Raw genomic sequence first — 16,609 nt, 5'->3', positions numbered from 1 at the left:
TCATAATCAACCCTCTTCTGATTCCTGCTGTAATGTGTGTCTCCTTCTACTGCCTCTTCTCAGGAGGATTAAAAATAGCAGTGCAGCCAATGGCTTACCACAGGGGGAAGAAACCATTACCTCGGTCAGAGAATTCTACACCCAGCTGTCAGGCCCCAGGAGTCTGTAGAGGGTCTGAGACAAAATCTTATAGTTTAGGTACATTACCTTCTCTGACCATTAGACCCACCTAATGCAGTCTTCTCTGGAACAAGTAGTAACAACATGAGAGGTTAATTTGCTCCGCTCTTTGAAGTCAAGGACTGTGTCTTTCATAGTTATATGTCTCAAGCCCTGACACTTAAGAGGCCCTCATTAATGTTTGTTGAAAGAAATAAGTGATTTGCGCCCTTTTAGAGCAAACTCTGAATTTTATCCCCCCAACTCCAGAACTTTATTGAGGTATAGTTGAAATATAACGTTATATAAACTTAAGGTATATAACATGATGATTTGCTGAATTTTAAAATAGTAATTCAAAAGTGGACATAAGCTTCTCTATGTTTGCCTAAAGAAATGTATTTCTTAAATGTGAACAATGATTTTCTTTTTGTAATAGAAAACTTCTCAGTGCCTTCAGTTCAATATTGGCCATTAAATTTGCCTTCCGTCTGTTGCTACAATTGATCCACAACTAGAACCCCAGCAAAGAAAAATATGAATGAGAAAACCCCAAACCAGACAAACCAGGTGTTTACTACCCACCAGTGAGTGCTTGCCTGCCTCCACCAGTGGAATTAGCTCATCTTTTTTGAAAGGGAAGGATCATACTTATTTATAGAGCATATATATTTCTAGATCATGTGCCACTTTACCAACATCTAATCCTCATAGTAACTCTCAGAAGCTAAGGTCCCTGGGTGGCGCAGTGGTTTGGCGCCTGCCTTTGGCCCAGGGTGTGATCCTGGAGACCCGGGATCGAATTCCACGTCGGGCTCCCGGTGCAGGGAGCCTGCTTCTCACTCTGCCTGTGTCTCTGCCTCTCTCTGTGTGACTATCATAAATAAATAAAAATTTATAAAAAAAAAGAAGCTAAGTATTAGTCTTCCTCTTTTATTTATTTTAAAGATTTTATTTATTTATTCATAGAGACATAGAGAGAGAGAGAGAGGCAGAGGCACAGGCAGAGGGAGAAGCAGGCTCCTTGCAGGGAGCCCGACGTGGGACTTGATCCAGGGTCCTCAGGATCAAACCCCGGACTGCAGGCAGCGCTAAACTGCTGCGCCACCAGGGCTGCCCCTTCTTTTATTTTTTTAAAAATATTTTATTTATTTGAGAGAGAGAGAGAGAGAGAGAGAGAGAGAGATCGTGTGGGGGAGGGGAAGAGAGAGGGACAGGGAGAAGCAGACTCCCAAAGGAGCGGGAAGCCTGATGTGGGGCTCGATCCCAGGACTGTTGAGATTATGACCTGAGCCGAAGGCAGACATTTAACTGACTGAGCCACCTAGGCACCCCTCTTATTCCTCCTTTAGAGGGTGAGCATTAGAGCCAGCAGTGACAGAGCCCTGAGTCAACACCCCAGAGGCCAGGCCGCCTCAGGCTTTCTGGATTTCCTCCTCTTGCTGTCTTTTTCCTTGTTTGCTCTGGGATTTGGATACAAGCAAACCGGGCTCAGTCAGTGACCAGGCAAATAGAAGCACAAGCCTCCAGCAGGTTCTGAGCAAATTCGCTAAGTCAGGCCTGTCCCAGACGGAGGTAGTTGGGCTGGACTTTGCCCTAGTGAATCAGCTCCATGGAGGCTGGGCAGTTGAACAGGTAACTAACTGGCTGTAGGTCTGAAGGCCGGGTAGGTCTTGGTAGATGTGGCACATGGACTTTGACATTCTCTAAAGAGGAGAGAGACAGTCTCGGAAGGAAGCTGTGCTGAAAGAAGGTGGGAAGCCACCGAGCAGGTGTGGGGGGACGCTATCTCCCTTGCTTTCTTTCTCTTGGCTGTGCTGTACTGTCACATTAGGAAAGGCAATTTCACCCTTGCTGGGCTGGGGAGGGTCACTTAAATGAATGCGAAAGTGTGGCTTGTTGCTGTAGATGTGATGCCTCCCCTTTGAGAATCTTGGGTGCTTTACATTTGGTGTCCTTAATTATAACCTGAGGTCTAACCTATGGGAGTTGATATGTGAGCGACAGAATAATGTGATTTCAGTGGAGAGATAGGGTATTGTGTCTTTGTGGTTGAAGGAGGGCTGTCTAGTGAAAACATCTGGGGACAAGGCAAAAGAGGCTTTCTTCTTGTTGAACTTTCTTGCATCTGAAAGGTAGGAGTTTTGTGGACCTTCAGGAAAGACCGATGTCACCCTTCACTGTGTTGGAGCATTTGGCTTTTGCTGGGATTTGCTGGAAAAGGCTTTCATTGTACCTGACTGTTTTCAAGGGAGGGGGCTGACACAGGAAGGAAGGTACGAATTTTTTGGGGCTGTAATTGATCTTGAGGTGGAAGGTACTTCTGCGCCTTGCTCTTCTTGTATGTTCTGCTTACAGCTCTTGGCTCATAGCTGTGGACCCTGGATCCATGGCATTCAAGCAGAGTGGTATCTTGATTTCAACATATACCCTTTGACCTTTTGTTCTGATATAATTTTGTTTTTTGTTTTTATATTAGGCTGGGAGTTTCTGGAGTGGGAGCAAGTTAACTGTATTTTATCAAAATCTTTCAACCTAAAACAGTTCCCAAAGGAGAAAAAACATGGGGTCTGACTGAGCTAATATATTTCTCCTGACATTAGAGAATCCCAAAGTCACCAGTAAGGTCTGACGTGTGCTTTCTCTTTGGAGGCAGCTGGATGCAGGTGCTCCTCTGTGATACAGGGCAGAGGAACTTGGAGGGCATCATGTCTTCAGAGGCATTTCTCATGTTGAAGAATAAGAGGGGAAAATAAATTTGACACTGGGAGAGACTTCCAGATTTTAAAATTTCTAGCCAGGAAGATTACTGAGGCATGGCTGTCTAGTTTGTCATGAGAACAATCCCAAACTTGACCCCCTTGGAAGATGGGCAGGCATAGCCATATAATAGGGCCTCATTCTTCTAAGAGGATAATTTAAGGATTCAGAAAAGATGTCTCTCAAGGTCAATTTAAACTTCTTTTTGTTTAGGAAATGTCTTCATCCATTCATACTGCCCTGATCTTGTCTCTGATAATACTAACTGCCATTAAATTGAGCAATTACTATATACTAGGCAGTGTATTGGGCACTTTTTTTTTTTTTGCAAGTTATCACTGACTCTGACTGTAATCCTGCAAACTTGTCCTTATCATCCCTGTTCTGTTTCTCAGGGAAATTTAGGCTTGAAAAAATTAACTAGCTAATAAGTGACAGAGTTAGGATTTAAACTCTGGCATAGCTCTAAGCTCACCTATTTCTCTGACAGCAGAGCGCCTCCACAGTAATTGTTGAGTGAATAATTGCTGGTGGGATAAATGAACGAACACGTATTTAATTGCAATTCTTCGATAGTGTTTTGGAGCTTTATATCTGATTGTTCTGTGTCTCCCCTGCCTCTCACATCTATTGTTGCTTCAAATATACTTTTTAATTTTTAGAGCAACATCAATATAATTGTCTAGCCTGTTATTTACTTCATGTGTCTGCTTGACATTTTCCCCCAGATAGCTCTATTAACAGTGCCTGTGTGTTGTTTTAGATAAAAGATTTTGAGGACCGTAGGTACTTTTTTTTTCACAAGAACTAATCAATCATCATGTTTGGAGATAGGCCTAAAATGGTGATTTTTTTTCTTTTTTTTTTGTCTGCAGGAAGATAAAATAGCTACACAACTCACTAAAAACACGAGAGAAATTCTGAGGGTCAGGGATGGAATTCTGGGCTCCCCAGTGGCCACCTCAGCCACAGGGGAGGGCCACGGCTCCAGCAAAGGACCCAGACCGTGGACTTCGGAGAGACGGAATTCATTGGCCCGTTCCTCACTCTTGGCACAATGGAGAGAGGTATCACCAGTGGCAAGATCCCCACAGGAGCCCCCTGCCACAGCAGGACCCCAGGACAGACCGCCAGCAGCCCCGTTATGCGTCCAGGCCTGGGGAAAGGCATCAGCCTGTGTCCGGGGCTGACTATTACAAAAGTGGTTATCCCAGCCAGTTGTATTCAAGGTATGGTTCTAGAAGCTGGAATTCACCCAACTCACCTCACTTAAGTGCTTCTGTAGCTTGTTCCTTTCCTTCTTCCTTTTCCTTTTATTCCTGCTCTTTTTCTTCTAGTTCCTTCTCTACCCTAGTACATCGACTTAGTTATAAACCCTTTCCTCTCCCAAATTGGATTGAGGTGACCAACAATAGTATTTCCCTCCTCTCTGTCCCCTTGTGGGGCTTCTTAAAGAGGCTATGACAGCATGACTGGGTTTTGGGGCCAGGGCAGCGGGCAGAAAGAATGGTGGATTCAAGGCAGTAGATGAGCCCTTCTTACTCTGGGATGGCAAAAAGGTAATATTTATAGATTACGGAAAGGTTTGTCCTGGGAATTCCTCTAAAAAGGTCTTTTTTTTTTTAAAAGATTTTATTTATTTATTCATGAGAGACACACACACACAGAGGCAGAGACACAGGCAGAGGGAGAAGCAGGCTCCATGCAGGGAGCCTGACATGGGACTCGATCCCGGGTCCCCAGGATCACACCCCAGGCTGTAGGCAGCACTAAACCACTGCACCACCAGGGCTGCCCTCCTCTAAAAAATTCTGAGTGTTGTGAGCATAGACACTACCAGTTGGTGGTGGTGCAACAGTGCTTAGGGTGTGCAACAGTGCTTAGGGTGTAATAGACACACAGAAAAAAATGTGTTGGATGAATACATGGGAACATTTTAAAAAATGAAATCAACCACAGAGAAAGCAGATAGAACGTTGCAGTCTCTAAGTACAGAACAAAGAGGTCTCTGAGGTAATTCTAGGGGAATCTGGAATTCCTGTTCCTGAATTCTAATTGTTAGCAGAAGATTTAATATTTTATGAAATATTGGAAGTCATCTACGTTCCACTTCAGCTTTTCCAGGTGGGGTGATAATTTGCCTGCCTACAGATTTAGGGTTGAAATTATGACAGTTATTGTAAAGCATCGGTTCCTATGAGATGCTAAGGAATTACTAATTGATAAAGAGACTAATATGACATTCCTCTCCCCAATCTTTTTGTATTGTTGAATTCTCGAAGGAAGGTATGTTAAGGACAGAGGCAATAAAGGCAATCAGATTCAAGAGAGTCCAACATGACTTCTTTATCTCACTTCCATCTGTACATAATATGCATGGGAATTACAATGGCATATTTGGTACCTACACATCATTTCAGGAGAGGGTATTCTAGGATAATATTAGGGTAGGGGCACAGGGTGGCTCATTTGGTTGAACAAATGATTTTATCTCAGGTCATGGTCTCAGGGTGGTGAGATCAAGCCCAGCATTGGGCTCCACATTCAGCTCAGAGTCTGCTTGTCCCTCTCCTTCTTCTCTTCCCTCTACTCTCTCTCTTGCTTTCTCAAACAAATAAACATATAAAAAAATCTTTTTAAAAAAATCAGGGCAGGGTTTTCTAAGGTAACATTATGTATTGTTGGATGTATTGGAGGAATAGGGGAATCACAGGGAAGGAGAATGAGACACTGGTTATGTGTTGCTATCAACAGCCCAGGCTTGTTCTGAAACAAAGGCCCTGTGCTCGCTTCGGCAGCACATATACTGAAACAATGGCCCTACCGGTGCTCTGATTCTGGATCTTCTGTTTATAGGATCTAGAATGAAACTGTAGTTTTAAAGCGGGTTCTAGACGGAGGTGACAGTTGTCTCTTATGAAGGTGTCAAGTCCTCCACTGGTTTCTCACCTTACCACACCCATCCTTGACTGGCTGGCTTTCTTTTTGGCATTTTAGGGCGGGCATTGAGGATCCATATCAAAGCTATCATTCTTCAACCCTAAGGGAAGAACATGCTTATGGACATTATTACTACCATAGACACCCGCAGCAGCTACAGGAAGAAAGAGGTACGGAATAATCTCCGAAGAGCTTTTGGGATGGTGCTCAGGGCCTCACCCTGGCGGTCATGCTTGGCTGACATAGAGCCCCTCACTTGCTTCTTTCTTGGCCATGTGAGGCCACAGCAAAGATACTACTGCTAGATGTCTTGAGGAGAAGAGATAGAAAGGAATCATTTTTCTTCGTACGTGTCAGTGATAGTGCTGTATCTACCATTACGTTTTCAGTATTATGGACAGTTTGCACTTCAATCACAGTTTTTTCTTCCACTCCTCCTTATAGCCAAGATTATAGTCTCTGTCCAAGGAACAGTGAAGGCAATTCTTGACAATGAAGTTGTGATTGGGTGTGATGAGTCTGACCATCATCGACCGTGACAGTGGCAGATATGCACTCACAGGAATTTATACCCTTTACCAATAGTAGGGCTTTAGGGATATGCTACTGGTGCTTCTGACCTGCCAGCCAAGGGAAATCTGTTTCAACACAGAAAACACACACACACGATCCCAATGGTTATACAATTGTTCTGAGCCATGCTACCTGGATCAGGGAGGACTGAGGGGCATCCTGTTGACTTCCATCATTAGCTCTCACTTCTTCATTTTATCCAATTTGGCAAATATGTTTTTATACCTACGGTGCTCCAGTAACTCATCTTCACAGCTGGCGGCTGTCTTTCTAAACTTTTAGGAATAGGAAGTGACTGTCTTCATTTTGTTTTCTCTGAGGGTGCAGTGCCAAGGCGAGAGAGTCCTTATATCTGGCAGGAAGATCACCGAGATCAAAAATACCTCAGTGAGCATCAGCACGAAAACCAGAATAGTCCGTAAGTGTGAAAGGAAAGGCCAGCTCAACATGGCTCGGCCAAACTCAGACTAAGTTGGGCAAGTCTTATGGCATCCCAGTGCTTATCTCTATCTCTAGAATGCTGTCTGCTGGTTGTGGAGTAGCCCAGAGTGGCCCAAGCCAGCTTTAAGTGGAGTCTTAACATTGACAGGAGACTCCCAGACTTGGGATCACCTGAGTTCCTGTTGAAGTTGCATAAAGTCCACCCTACAGGAAGGCCTTAATTCTAGGTTGGCCTCAGAGCAAATGTGGTCTTGCAGAAGTGTTCAGTTGGGTCCTGGCTGAGGCTGGGGAGTCTCTCCTCCCCCCTCATCCCCTGGGATAAGGAGAGAAGAAAAGAGTCTTTTGCACAAACATCTGTCCTGGTGCCCTTAGGCCTGGTGCTTTTACCTTGTACAACCAACTGGCCAACCCAACTGCTCTGATGTCAAGTCAGTTCAGGCTGTAAGGCTGCAGGGACCAACCCTTCTCTGCGGGCTTTGGAGTTACTTCTAGTGGCTGTGCTAGGGGACCCAGGAGCTCCTGTTTTTCTGGAATCAATAGATTGGGGGAGAAAAGGGAGGATAATGCTTTTCCCTGTGGCACACAGGCCAACCCTACACTGCCCATGCTTCACAGCTGAACAGCCTCCAGGAGAGAGCAGCTCAGTTTTGCTGGCTCGCCCAGGACCCCCCTTACCTGCTCCTGTCATTTTGCTTCAGATCCAAGAGTCAGAACCCTTATAAAGACAGCCCTGCTTCTAACACTGGACAGGAGAGGCCTGGGGACATGATTCTGGAGAGTCTGCTAACTGGAACCCAGAAGAATGAGGTAATCTGAAGTGACATGGGGGCTGGTGGGCTGTGACAGTACATCACAACTGACACCGAAGCTGTGGCAAGGCAGGGGGCCCTTGGGAGGGGGGTGTCCGGTGACCAGCAGTCTGAGGGGTTCCATCTGCCCCTTTCTGCAGAGCCTCCTCCTTTTCCTGCCTTCCTGTTTCAATCTACGGGTCTGGGGCCCCGGTCTGTCCCTTTTGCATTTTTGTCAAATTGGCTGGACCAGGAAGTGTCACCCAAGTCACTCCGAGGTGCTGAGCAAAAGGAGAGGCTGTCACCAGTACTCCAGGGGACTGACAATTTAGTTTATTCAGGGAGTGAGGAATTGCTGGAATCTTTCAATTCAGGTCTGAAAAGCAGAGTTGAAACCTTTCTCGACTCTTCCAACTCTCTCCTCTGAAATCCTACTGGGTATACCAGCCAGGCCACAAAATGGAGTTCTTAAATTTTTTAAAATAAATTTTTAATTTGAGAATAATTTCAGGTTTATGGAAAAGTGGTAAAAATACTGCTGAGACAAGCTCTTGATTTTTGACAGTCTTATATTAATTTTGTTTCCATGATGAGATCTGTCTGCTTTTTGAGAACATTTTCTTCTATATACCTAACACTTAACAGGGCAGGGCACATGCTATATAACATATGCCCATAGGAACAGCAGCCAGACATGAGAACAGCCCTTTACAGCTTTGCATCTATTGTTTCATCCTCCTGGGATATAAGTTCCATGAATTTCTTGTACACCTGTGTCCCCAGGGAAAGCACAGTGCCTGGAGCATAGTAGGTGCTCATTAAATAATGGTGAATGAATACATGAGTAAGTACTTGAAATCTATAGGACAAATATGATTATTTTTTCAAAGATTTTATTTATTTATTCATGACAGACACAAAGAGAGAGAGAAACATAGGCAGAGGGAGAGGGAGAAGCAGACTCCTCTCAGGGAGCCTGATGTGGAACTTGATCCCTGAACTCCAAGATCACGCCCTGAGTTGAAAGTAGAGCTTAACCGCTCAGCCATCCAGGAGTCCCGACGAATATGATTATATTACAGATGGGAGTCCTGAGCTCAGACAGCTTAAATCATTTTTCCAAAGTCACAGCAGGTATTGACAGAGCTGGGATTTGAAGATTTATTTTATTTTTAAGTCATCCCTACACCCAGAGTGATGCTTGAACTCATAACCCCAAGATCAAGAGTCACATGCTCTACTCACTGAGCCAGCTGGGTATCCCAACAAAGCTGGGATTTGAATTCAGGTCCCCTGACCTCTGTGCTATACCCTTTTCTTTCTTCTTCTTTTTTTTTTTAAATGATTTTATTTATTTATTCATGAGAGACACACAGAGAGAGAGAGAGAGAGAGAGAGAGAGGCAGAGACACAGGCAGAGGGAGAAGCAGAAGCAGGCTCCATGCAGGGAGCCCGACGTGGGACTGAATTCTGGGTCTCCAGGATCACACCCTGGGCCATAGGCAGGCGCTAAACCACTGAGCCACCCAGGGATCCCCTACACCCTTTTCACTAGGCCATCATTCATTGATCAAATGCGCACTTCTGTTCCCTGCAACACATCCACATTAGATGTATTTATTTGAAAGTTTTGATTTTGTTGCTTTGAAGGAACACATGGGAGGTCCATCTGTCTGAAAGTGCTTCTGATTCTTCCCGTGTGTTTTCATTATCTTTAACTTCCAGCCACCACTGGCCGACGAGTCCAACCTTCTCCAGCAGCATGAGTCTGGCCTCACCTCCAGCGCCTACGAGCTCAGTCAGTATATAGGAGATGCCTCTGAGCTGTACAACCCCATGGCACCAGCAGCTTGGAGTCCAGTTCAGGCTGGTAGGTACTGAAGTGATCTGAGCAACTGGTTAAGTCTGGTGAGAAGAGGGCTAGTTGGCAACCTCTTGGAAAGTCACCCTTCCTCTGTACTTCCAAGAGTGGATCATTGCCTGCCTCATTTACTTATGCAAGTCTCCTGGGCAGAGAGGCCGTTTTGGCTCTATTTTTACCTTTTCTCTTGTACTAGAGATTGCATCATAGGCAATTCTTAGAAGGGAACACTGCTTCTAGCCATCAGGGTCAGGCTGGGAGAGGAGACATCCAGAAATACTTTAATGTAACAGGTGAAGAAAGTGAAGACCAGAGTCAGTTTGATAAAGCAAAGGCAGGCCACAAAGCAAGGTTGTTTTGTTTGGATGTAGGACACATGTCATGAGTACTGGGGTTATGAGAGCCAGAATCCCCGGTCTCTTGCCATCATGGGGGAGTCTGGGCCTGGTGCCTTACCATTTGGACCAAACCATTGAATCCTTACCTTGTATTTTAACATATTCTGAGAGGCTTAACTCTGACTTGGAGCGTAGGCTTCTTTTAATTACCCCACCCACCCAGAGTCTTATCTTGCCCAGGTGGAATTTGGGTAGAAACATGTCTGTGGTGTACTTCTAAAGATAAGTAGTAGCAGTAATGCTAACAGGTCCCCCTGTGTCTATTGGTCAGAGAATGTCTCGGCAGCAGGTCCTAAGGAGCCCATGAAATTCTACATCCCTCATGTGCCTGTGAGTTTTGGGCCAGGAGGTCAGCTGGTGTATGTGAGTCCCAGCTCCCCCAGAGATGGACAGACGGCCCTAGTTGAACTGCACAGCATGGAGGTAAACAAGATTCTGTGTTGCAGAAAGCTGGCACTTGGCTTTGTTTCGCTTTGCCTGAGCCTGGGCATCTCCGGGAATGGGATGCTCTTGTGGGGAACTGGGCCATGCACTCCGTGGATTGGGGCATGTATTGTGAAGGAAAGGGTAGGAGTCTTCTCTCAAAGAAGTGATACTAGATTTAAGTTTCTTCTGAGATGCTATTGGCTCACTTTCAGCAACCAGAGAACCCACTTTAAACCTCCTGTGTTCTCCACAAAGCACGGAGCCACATCCCAGGACCACAGCCACGGGTTCTGATATTGGACTTCACTGACAGGGGCATTGGGTGGACGTGGTCTCGAACGCCAAATCTGATTTTTTCATTCCAGATTATTCTTAATTATTCTGAGGAGCAAGAGGAGCTGAGAACTTTCTCAGGACCCCTGATCAGGTAAATTATCTTAAGACCTGCCAAGTGAGGGCTTTTGAATCTACAAAATCTGCCTGCCCAGATCAGCATTTTGGGGATTTGCTCTTGGCTTCCTTGAAAGAAAATATCTATCCCCTGTGGAGTAGAACACTCTGTGCAACAAGATAGAGACAAATGTGGCCTGATCTCTTTTGACAAGCAAATGGAGAGTCGAGGGGCAGAAAGAAAAATTAAGATTAAAAATCTGAAGACAGTTCTATTTTGCAGGAGCTACAGAGTAGGAGGTTTTTGTATTCTGAGTACTGAATAGATACTGGTAGAAAGGTGGTGCACAGCCTGGAAAATTATAGACAAGCGGATCAGAGTGGGAAAATGATTCTTGCCATTTTCTGGAGAAATAGCGCGGTGTGTGTTCCTGGATGGTGTGCAAGTCTGCCCTCTGCAGGATTGAGCTAGTATTGCTTTTAATTTTTTTTTTTTTTTAATTTTTATTTATTTATGATAGTCACAGAGAGAGAGAGAGAGAGAGAGAGAGAGGCAGAGACCCAGGCAGAGGGAGAAGCAGGCTCCATGCACCGGGAGCCGGACGTGGGATTCAATCCCGGGTCTCCAGGATCGCGCCCTGGGCCAAAGGCAGGCGCCAAACCGCTGCGCCACCCAGGGATTCCGCTTTTAATTTCCTAGTCCCATTTCTTTTTCTTTTTAGCAAACAGTATTATTTAATTGGTAACAATGGAAGAGAACAATAAATGACATTATTATAATAAACATCAATACATATTTGTTATATATATGTGTGTATATACATACATGCATACATACATACATACAAGTTGAGTGATTCAATATTCTAAGTCATAGAAATGTCCTAGTCCCATTTCTGATGGATATTCAGGACATGTTACCCTGGAGAGAGTCCTGGTGGGAGTCAGAGGACCCGGTCCTTGGCCGGAGCATCCTACTAAGTAGAGGTCCCATGGTGGACAGATCAGTTAGTCCTCCCTCAGCCTTAGGGCTCTCTTTATGTAACACCTCTCCATCTGCTTTAAGTGTAAGAAAGCTGTATGTATATCATCGCTACTCTATAAACTTATTCTTATCCTGAAACTTTCCCCTCCAAGAAAAACCCATAGTATTATGACAGTTTCTTCAAGTAAGAGCATTGAATCTCTTATGCAGGCATTCGGATGTGGGGTAGAGCACCAAGCTGGGGGTGTGGACACTAGGGGGCTGACCTAATTTATTGCATGACTTGGAGCAAACAATATTACCCATTTATCGAGCACTTTAGTATACACTATAACATTTGCTAATTCCTTTTATATGGTGGTGGGGTCTTTCTTTCTTTCATTATCCCTATTTTAGGGGGAAAAGCAGAGGTTCAGATGGGATAAGAGCCTTACATAAGCTGAGAAGTGGCAGGCTGGATTTAAACCCAGGGTTGTCTGACTCCAAAGTCTCTGGCCTGCTGCCCTATGCCATCCCTGGGCCTCAGTTTCTTCATCTATAAAAGGGAGAGGGAGAATGAGAGACTCTCTGAGGTCCCTTCCTGTTCTACAAGGAAACTACAGACTCAGGCTTCTCTCTCAGCCACCCCCCACCCCCCGGCTTCTGCTAGCACCCTCACAATGCAGGAGCCTGTGGTCCTGTGCAGGTAAAGAGTATGCCATTCACTCTTTGCTCCCTGAAATCTCTCCTTAGGGAGGATGTACACAAGGTGGACATCATGACATTTTGCCAGCAGAAAGCAGCTCAGAGCCGAAAATCAGAGACACAAAGGAGCAGAGATTCAGCTCTACTGTGGCAATTGTTGGTTCTCCTTTGTCGGCAGAATGGGGTAAAGTATTACGGCTCTGACAGGTGGGCAGGTGCAGGCTGCATTGAAATTTAAGTCTTCCCTGGATAGAGAAGATTCGGCTTACGGCATGATCGTAAAAGATAATGTCAAAGAAGCAACAGATGTCCCTAAGGGAAAAAGTTGCTCAGATGTTAACCCCATTTGCTATTGATAACCTTTTCCCTGTCCTTCTCCACTGGCCTGGGGTTATTGTGCAGTTTTGGGGTTACTGTATGAACCACATGATACACCTACAAAGGTATGTGTATTTCTGGTCATCTCTGTGGCTCCCAGAAGGCAGAACATATCATGAGAGTGAAACCGAAGTTTGAAGTAACAACAATTCAAGAAAGGACGGTCTTGTGTTTGCATGTTGGCCTCCTCACGGAGAAGGCAGGTGCATCGGCGCCTGGGCTGCCACCATGAGGGCAATAGGATTCTCCCTCAGGATGACCCTCTTTGCCTTTCAGTCCATGGTGGGGTCTGACATCGCTGAGCTGCTGATGCAAGACTGCAAGAAGCTGGAGAAGTATAAGAGGCAGCCGCCGGTGGCTAACCTCATCAACCTGACCGATGAGGATTGGCCTGTGCTGAGCTCAGGGACCCCAAACCTGCTCACTGGGGAGGTTCCCCCCAGCGTGGAGACACCTGCACAGATCGTAGAGAAATTCACTAAACTGCTCTACTACGGAAGGAAGAAGGCAAGTGTGGCCCCTCCAGGCTTGTTTTTAAGAAGTAACCAGGCTCCCACCCCCAATTATAATGAGTAATATTCATCCATTTTATAGCACTTGAGACGTTCAGAAAGGTACAAGGAAAAAAATTATATAGTTTTGCCATTTAAAGATAACATCTGTTAGGGTCGCCTGGGAGGCTCAGTCAGTTAAGTATCTGCCTTCAGCTCAGGTCATGATCTCAGGATCCTGGGATTGAGCCCTGCATCCAGCTCCCTGCTCAGTGGAAAGTCTGCTTCTCCTTCTGCCCCTCCTCCCACTTGTGCTCTGTCTCTCAAATAAATAGATCCTTAAAAAAGATAACATCTGTTAATATCTTGATATATTTACTTTTGGCATTTTTCCATGCATATATATTACAAATAAAATTAAATTACATATAAAATTATTTCTATTTGTTCACTTAAGATTATATGATGTAATAATCCCATGGCATTAAAATGTACCATTTAAAAAATGTTTCACCATATGAATTATAATATTTTATTTATCTAATTCACTGTTTTTGAATATATAGGCTATCTACAATGCTGTCACCCATTATAAATTATACATTTTGAACATCTTGTTATATAAATCTTTGACTTATCTTCTTAATTTTTAGGATAAATACCTAGAATGGAACTATGGGTTAAACTTGTAAAAGTTCTTTACATATGCACTAAATTAGCTACCAGAAAGTTTGTTTCCAATAGTGTCCCCACCAGCTATAGCTAATGTATGCCTACCAATATTGAATACTTCAATTCAACAGATGAAGTGATGCCTTGTTTATTTTTTGATATGTAAATTAGACAATAATAATCTTTATATTATTTATTCAAAAAATTTATTTGAGATGTATTTGAAAAAATTCTGGGATATTTAGTGTGTATGATGTGATGATTTGATATACAAATATCATTGGGTATCATTTTAAGTAGTCTCTACACCCATGATATATATAATATAATAGTATATTGCATATACTATTATATATTATATTTTATATATTACATATATTATATATTATATTAATATATTATATGTTTTATATATATAAAATTATAAAATTATATATTATATTATATATATATTTTAAATTTTATTGATTTAAATAATCTCTACACCTAATGTGGGGCTTGAGCTCACAACCCTGAGATCAAGAGTCAGATGTCCTTCAGACTGAGCCAGACAGGTGCCCAGACAGTAAATGTATTTGGTTTTGTAGGTCAGAGAGTCTCTGTTGCAACAGCTTAATTCTGCTATTGTCGAGTAAAAGCAGCCACAGATGATATGTAAATGAATGGATATGGCTGTGTTTTATTTATGGACGTAGATTTTGAATTACATATAATTTTCGTGTATAATGAAATATTCTTTTTTAAAATTTTTTTCCCCAATCCTTTAAAAACAGGAAAAGTTATCCTTAGTTGGTGGTCTATACTAAAATAGGCAGTGGGCTGAATTTGGTCTTTAGGCTATATTTTCCTGACCCCTGCTCCTTATAACATGTAAATGCTACCTTCATTATTTTTTACAGCTCCATAGATTCCTAAAGATAAATGTAATTAATTTAACTAAGCCTTGATAGATTGACATATAGATGATTTACAGTCTTTTGCAATTACAAGTAACACTGTAGTAACAACCAATGTCATTTTGTTGTATAAGAGAATATACCTATGATTTCTAGAATAGTTTCTGGAAGTGGAAGTGTTGAGTCAAAGGGTATATGGCTTGGAATTGTGAGAAATAGTGACAAATTACCTTTTTAGAGGTTGTGCCAATTACTCTACCAGCAATATTTGAGAGTGCCAATTTCTCCACTCTCACCAACTTAGTGTTTCCAAGCTTTTAATATGTGCCAATCTGAGAGGTTAAAAAAATATAATTTAGTGTAGTTATTTTCATTTCTCTTATTATAAGTGAAATCTAATATCTTATAGTCTGTGAATTTTTTTGTCATGGATTTTCTACATTTTTATGTTGGATTTTTTATCTCCAATTTATTGATTTGTAGGAGCTCCTTACTTTTTAAGGACTTTCTCTATAAAACTACTTTTTTTGGGGTGATATTTAGAAAGGCTTTCCTACTTCAAAATTAAATTTTGAAAATAAAGTTCAAGTACTTTTGTAGCTTCACCTTTACATTTGAATCTTTAATCTTATTTTATTTGTATGTGATGTTATATTTTATTTATTTTTAAAAAATTTTATCTATTTATTTTAGGGAGTACGAGTGGGGAAGGGACAGAGGGAGAGGGACAAGCAGACTCCTCACTGAGTGGAGAGCCCAATGTGGGGCTTGATCCCAGGACCTTGAGATTATGATCTGAGTTGAAGTCAAGCACTTGATCTACTGAGCCACTCAGGCACCTCAGTGATGTTATATTTTGAATGAGTACAAGACATGAAACTCAGTGAAGATCAATGGGATCATATGATAGCCATCTCCTGTTCACTAAATAGTAAGGACCTACAATTTCAGCAATGATTTATTTGTTCAGTAAACATTTATTGTGCAGCCACTACTCCTAAGGCATTGGATCCAGTGGGGGACACAGAGATAAATCAGTAATAATCTCTTTCCTTAAGAAAGATTAAATAATTACATAACAATAACAAAAGCAAATATTTAAAAAATAATTTCTATGTATCAGGCACTTCCTTACCATCTTACATGTATCATCTCATTTATCTTCACAGAGGCCCTGTAGGTTAAGTTCTTTTTTTTTTTTTTTTAAGATTTTTTTTATTTATTCATGAGAGACAGAGTCATAGGCAGAGGGAGAAGCAGGATCCATGCAGGGAGCCTTACGTGGGACCTGATCCTGAGTCTTCAGGATCACACCCTGGGCTGAAGGCAGCAGCTAAACCACCAAGCCACCCAGGCTGCCCTGTCTTGTTTTATGTACTTGCAAATGAGGAAAGTTACTGAGTAATAAAGCAGCCTGATGTCTGAGCTCGGGCTCCAATCATCCCCTACACCACTTGTTTCCTTGGACCCAAAGGTGAGCAGGGGATAGAAAGAGTATTCTGGGAGTTGAGAGTGGCTCATGAGCTGGAGACCAAAATATCTCTCATATCTTTATCAATATTTGACTGGTGCCTTGTTTCTGGCACTGTGTGAGATTAATATCAATGTAATTTCTCAATTTCTTCACTTATTCTTAAATTATATTTTTGGAGATGCAAATTTTTGAACAAAGTCATGATTCCCAACCAATTATTAGTAATTCCCTTTAAAAATACTGTTGTGAAATATGAAACATGTGAAAAGAGTAACTCAATGTCATTTTTCCTT

The 16,609-nt window shown here is 42.8% G+C and overlaps 1 protein-coding gene across 6 annotated transcripts in view; it reads left to right on the top strand.

The window, feature by feature from the left end:
• The window catches only part of SEC16B (SEC16 homolog B, endoplasmic reticulum export factor), a 56,286-nt gene that overhangs the window by 14,068 nt on the left and 25,609 nt on the right, over positions 1-16,609 (top strand). For 2 of the 6 annotated variants that reach the window (XM_077901798.1, XM_077901797.1), the window contains 9 exons: positions 3,795-4,148; positions 5,917-6,029; positions 6,760-6,850; positions 7,572-7,680; positions 9,387-9,531; positions 10,192-10,343; positions 10,712-10,773; positions 12,454-12,589; positions 13,060-13,290. In XM_077901798.1, the coding sequence (XP_077757924.1) occupies positions 3,853-4,148; positions 5,917-6,029; positions 6,760-6,850; positions 7,572-7,680; positions 9,387-9,531; positions 10,192-10,343; positions 10,712-10,773; positions 12,454-12,589; positions 13,060-13,290 (1,335 nt within the window). In that variant the 5' untranslated portion in view covers positions 3,795-3,852. Of the gene's footprint in view, positions 1-1,763; positions 1,932-3,794; positions 4,149-5,916; positions 6,030-6,752; positions 6,851-7,571; positions 7,681-9,386; positions 9,532-10,191; positions 10,344-10,711; positions 10,774-12,453; positions 12,590-13,059; positions 13,295-16,609 lie in introns of those variants that run through there. The other 4 variants (XM_077901795.1, XM_077901799.1, XM_077901796.1 and 1 more) reach the window with 4 other exon arrangements.

Source organism: Canis aureus, chromosome 6 (genome assembly GCF_053574225.1).
Source record: "Canis aureus isolate CA01 chromosome 6, VMU_Caureus_v.1.0, whole genome shotgun sequence".
NCBI classification, from domain to species: domain Eukaryota; kingdom Metazoa; phylum Chordata; class Mammalia; order Carnivora; family Canidae; genus Canis; species Canis aureus.
This window is presented reverse-complemented; position numbering and strand designations above follow the sequence as displayed.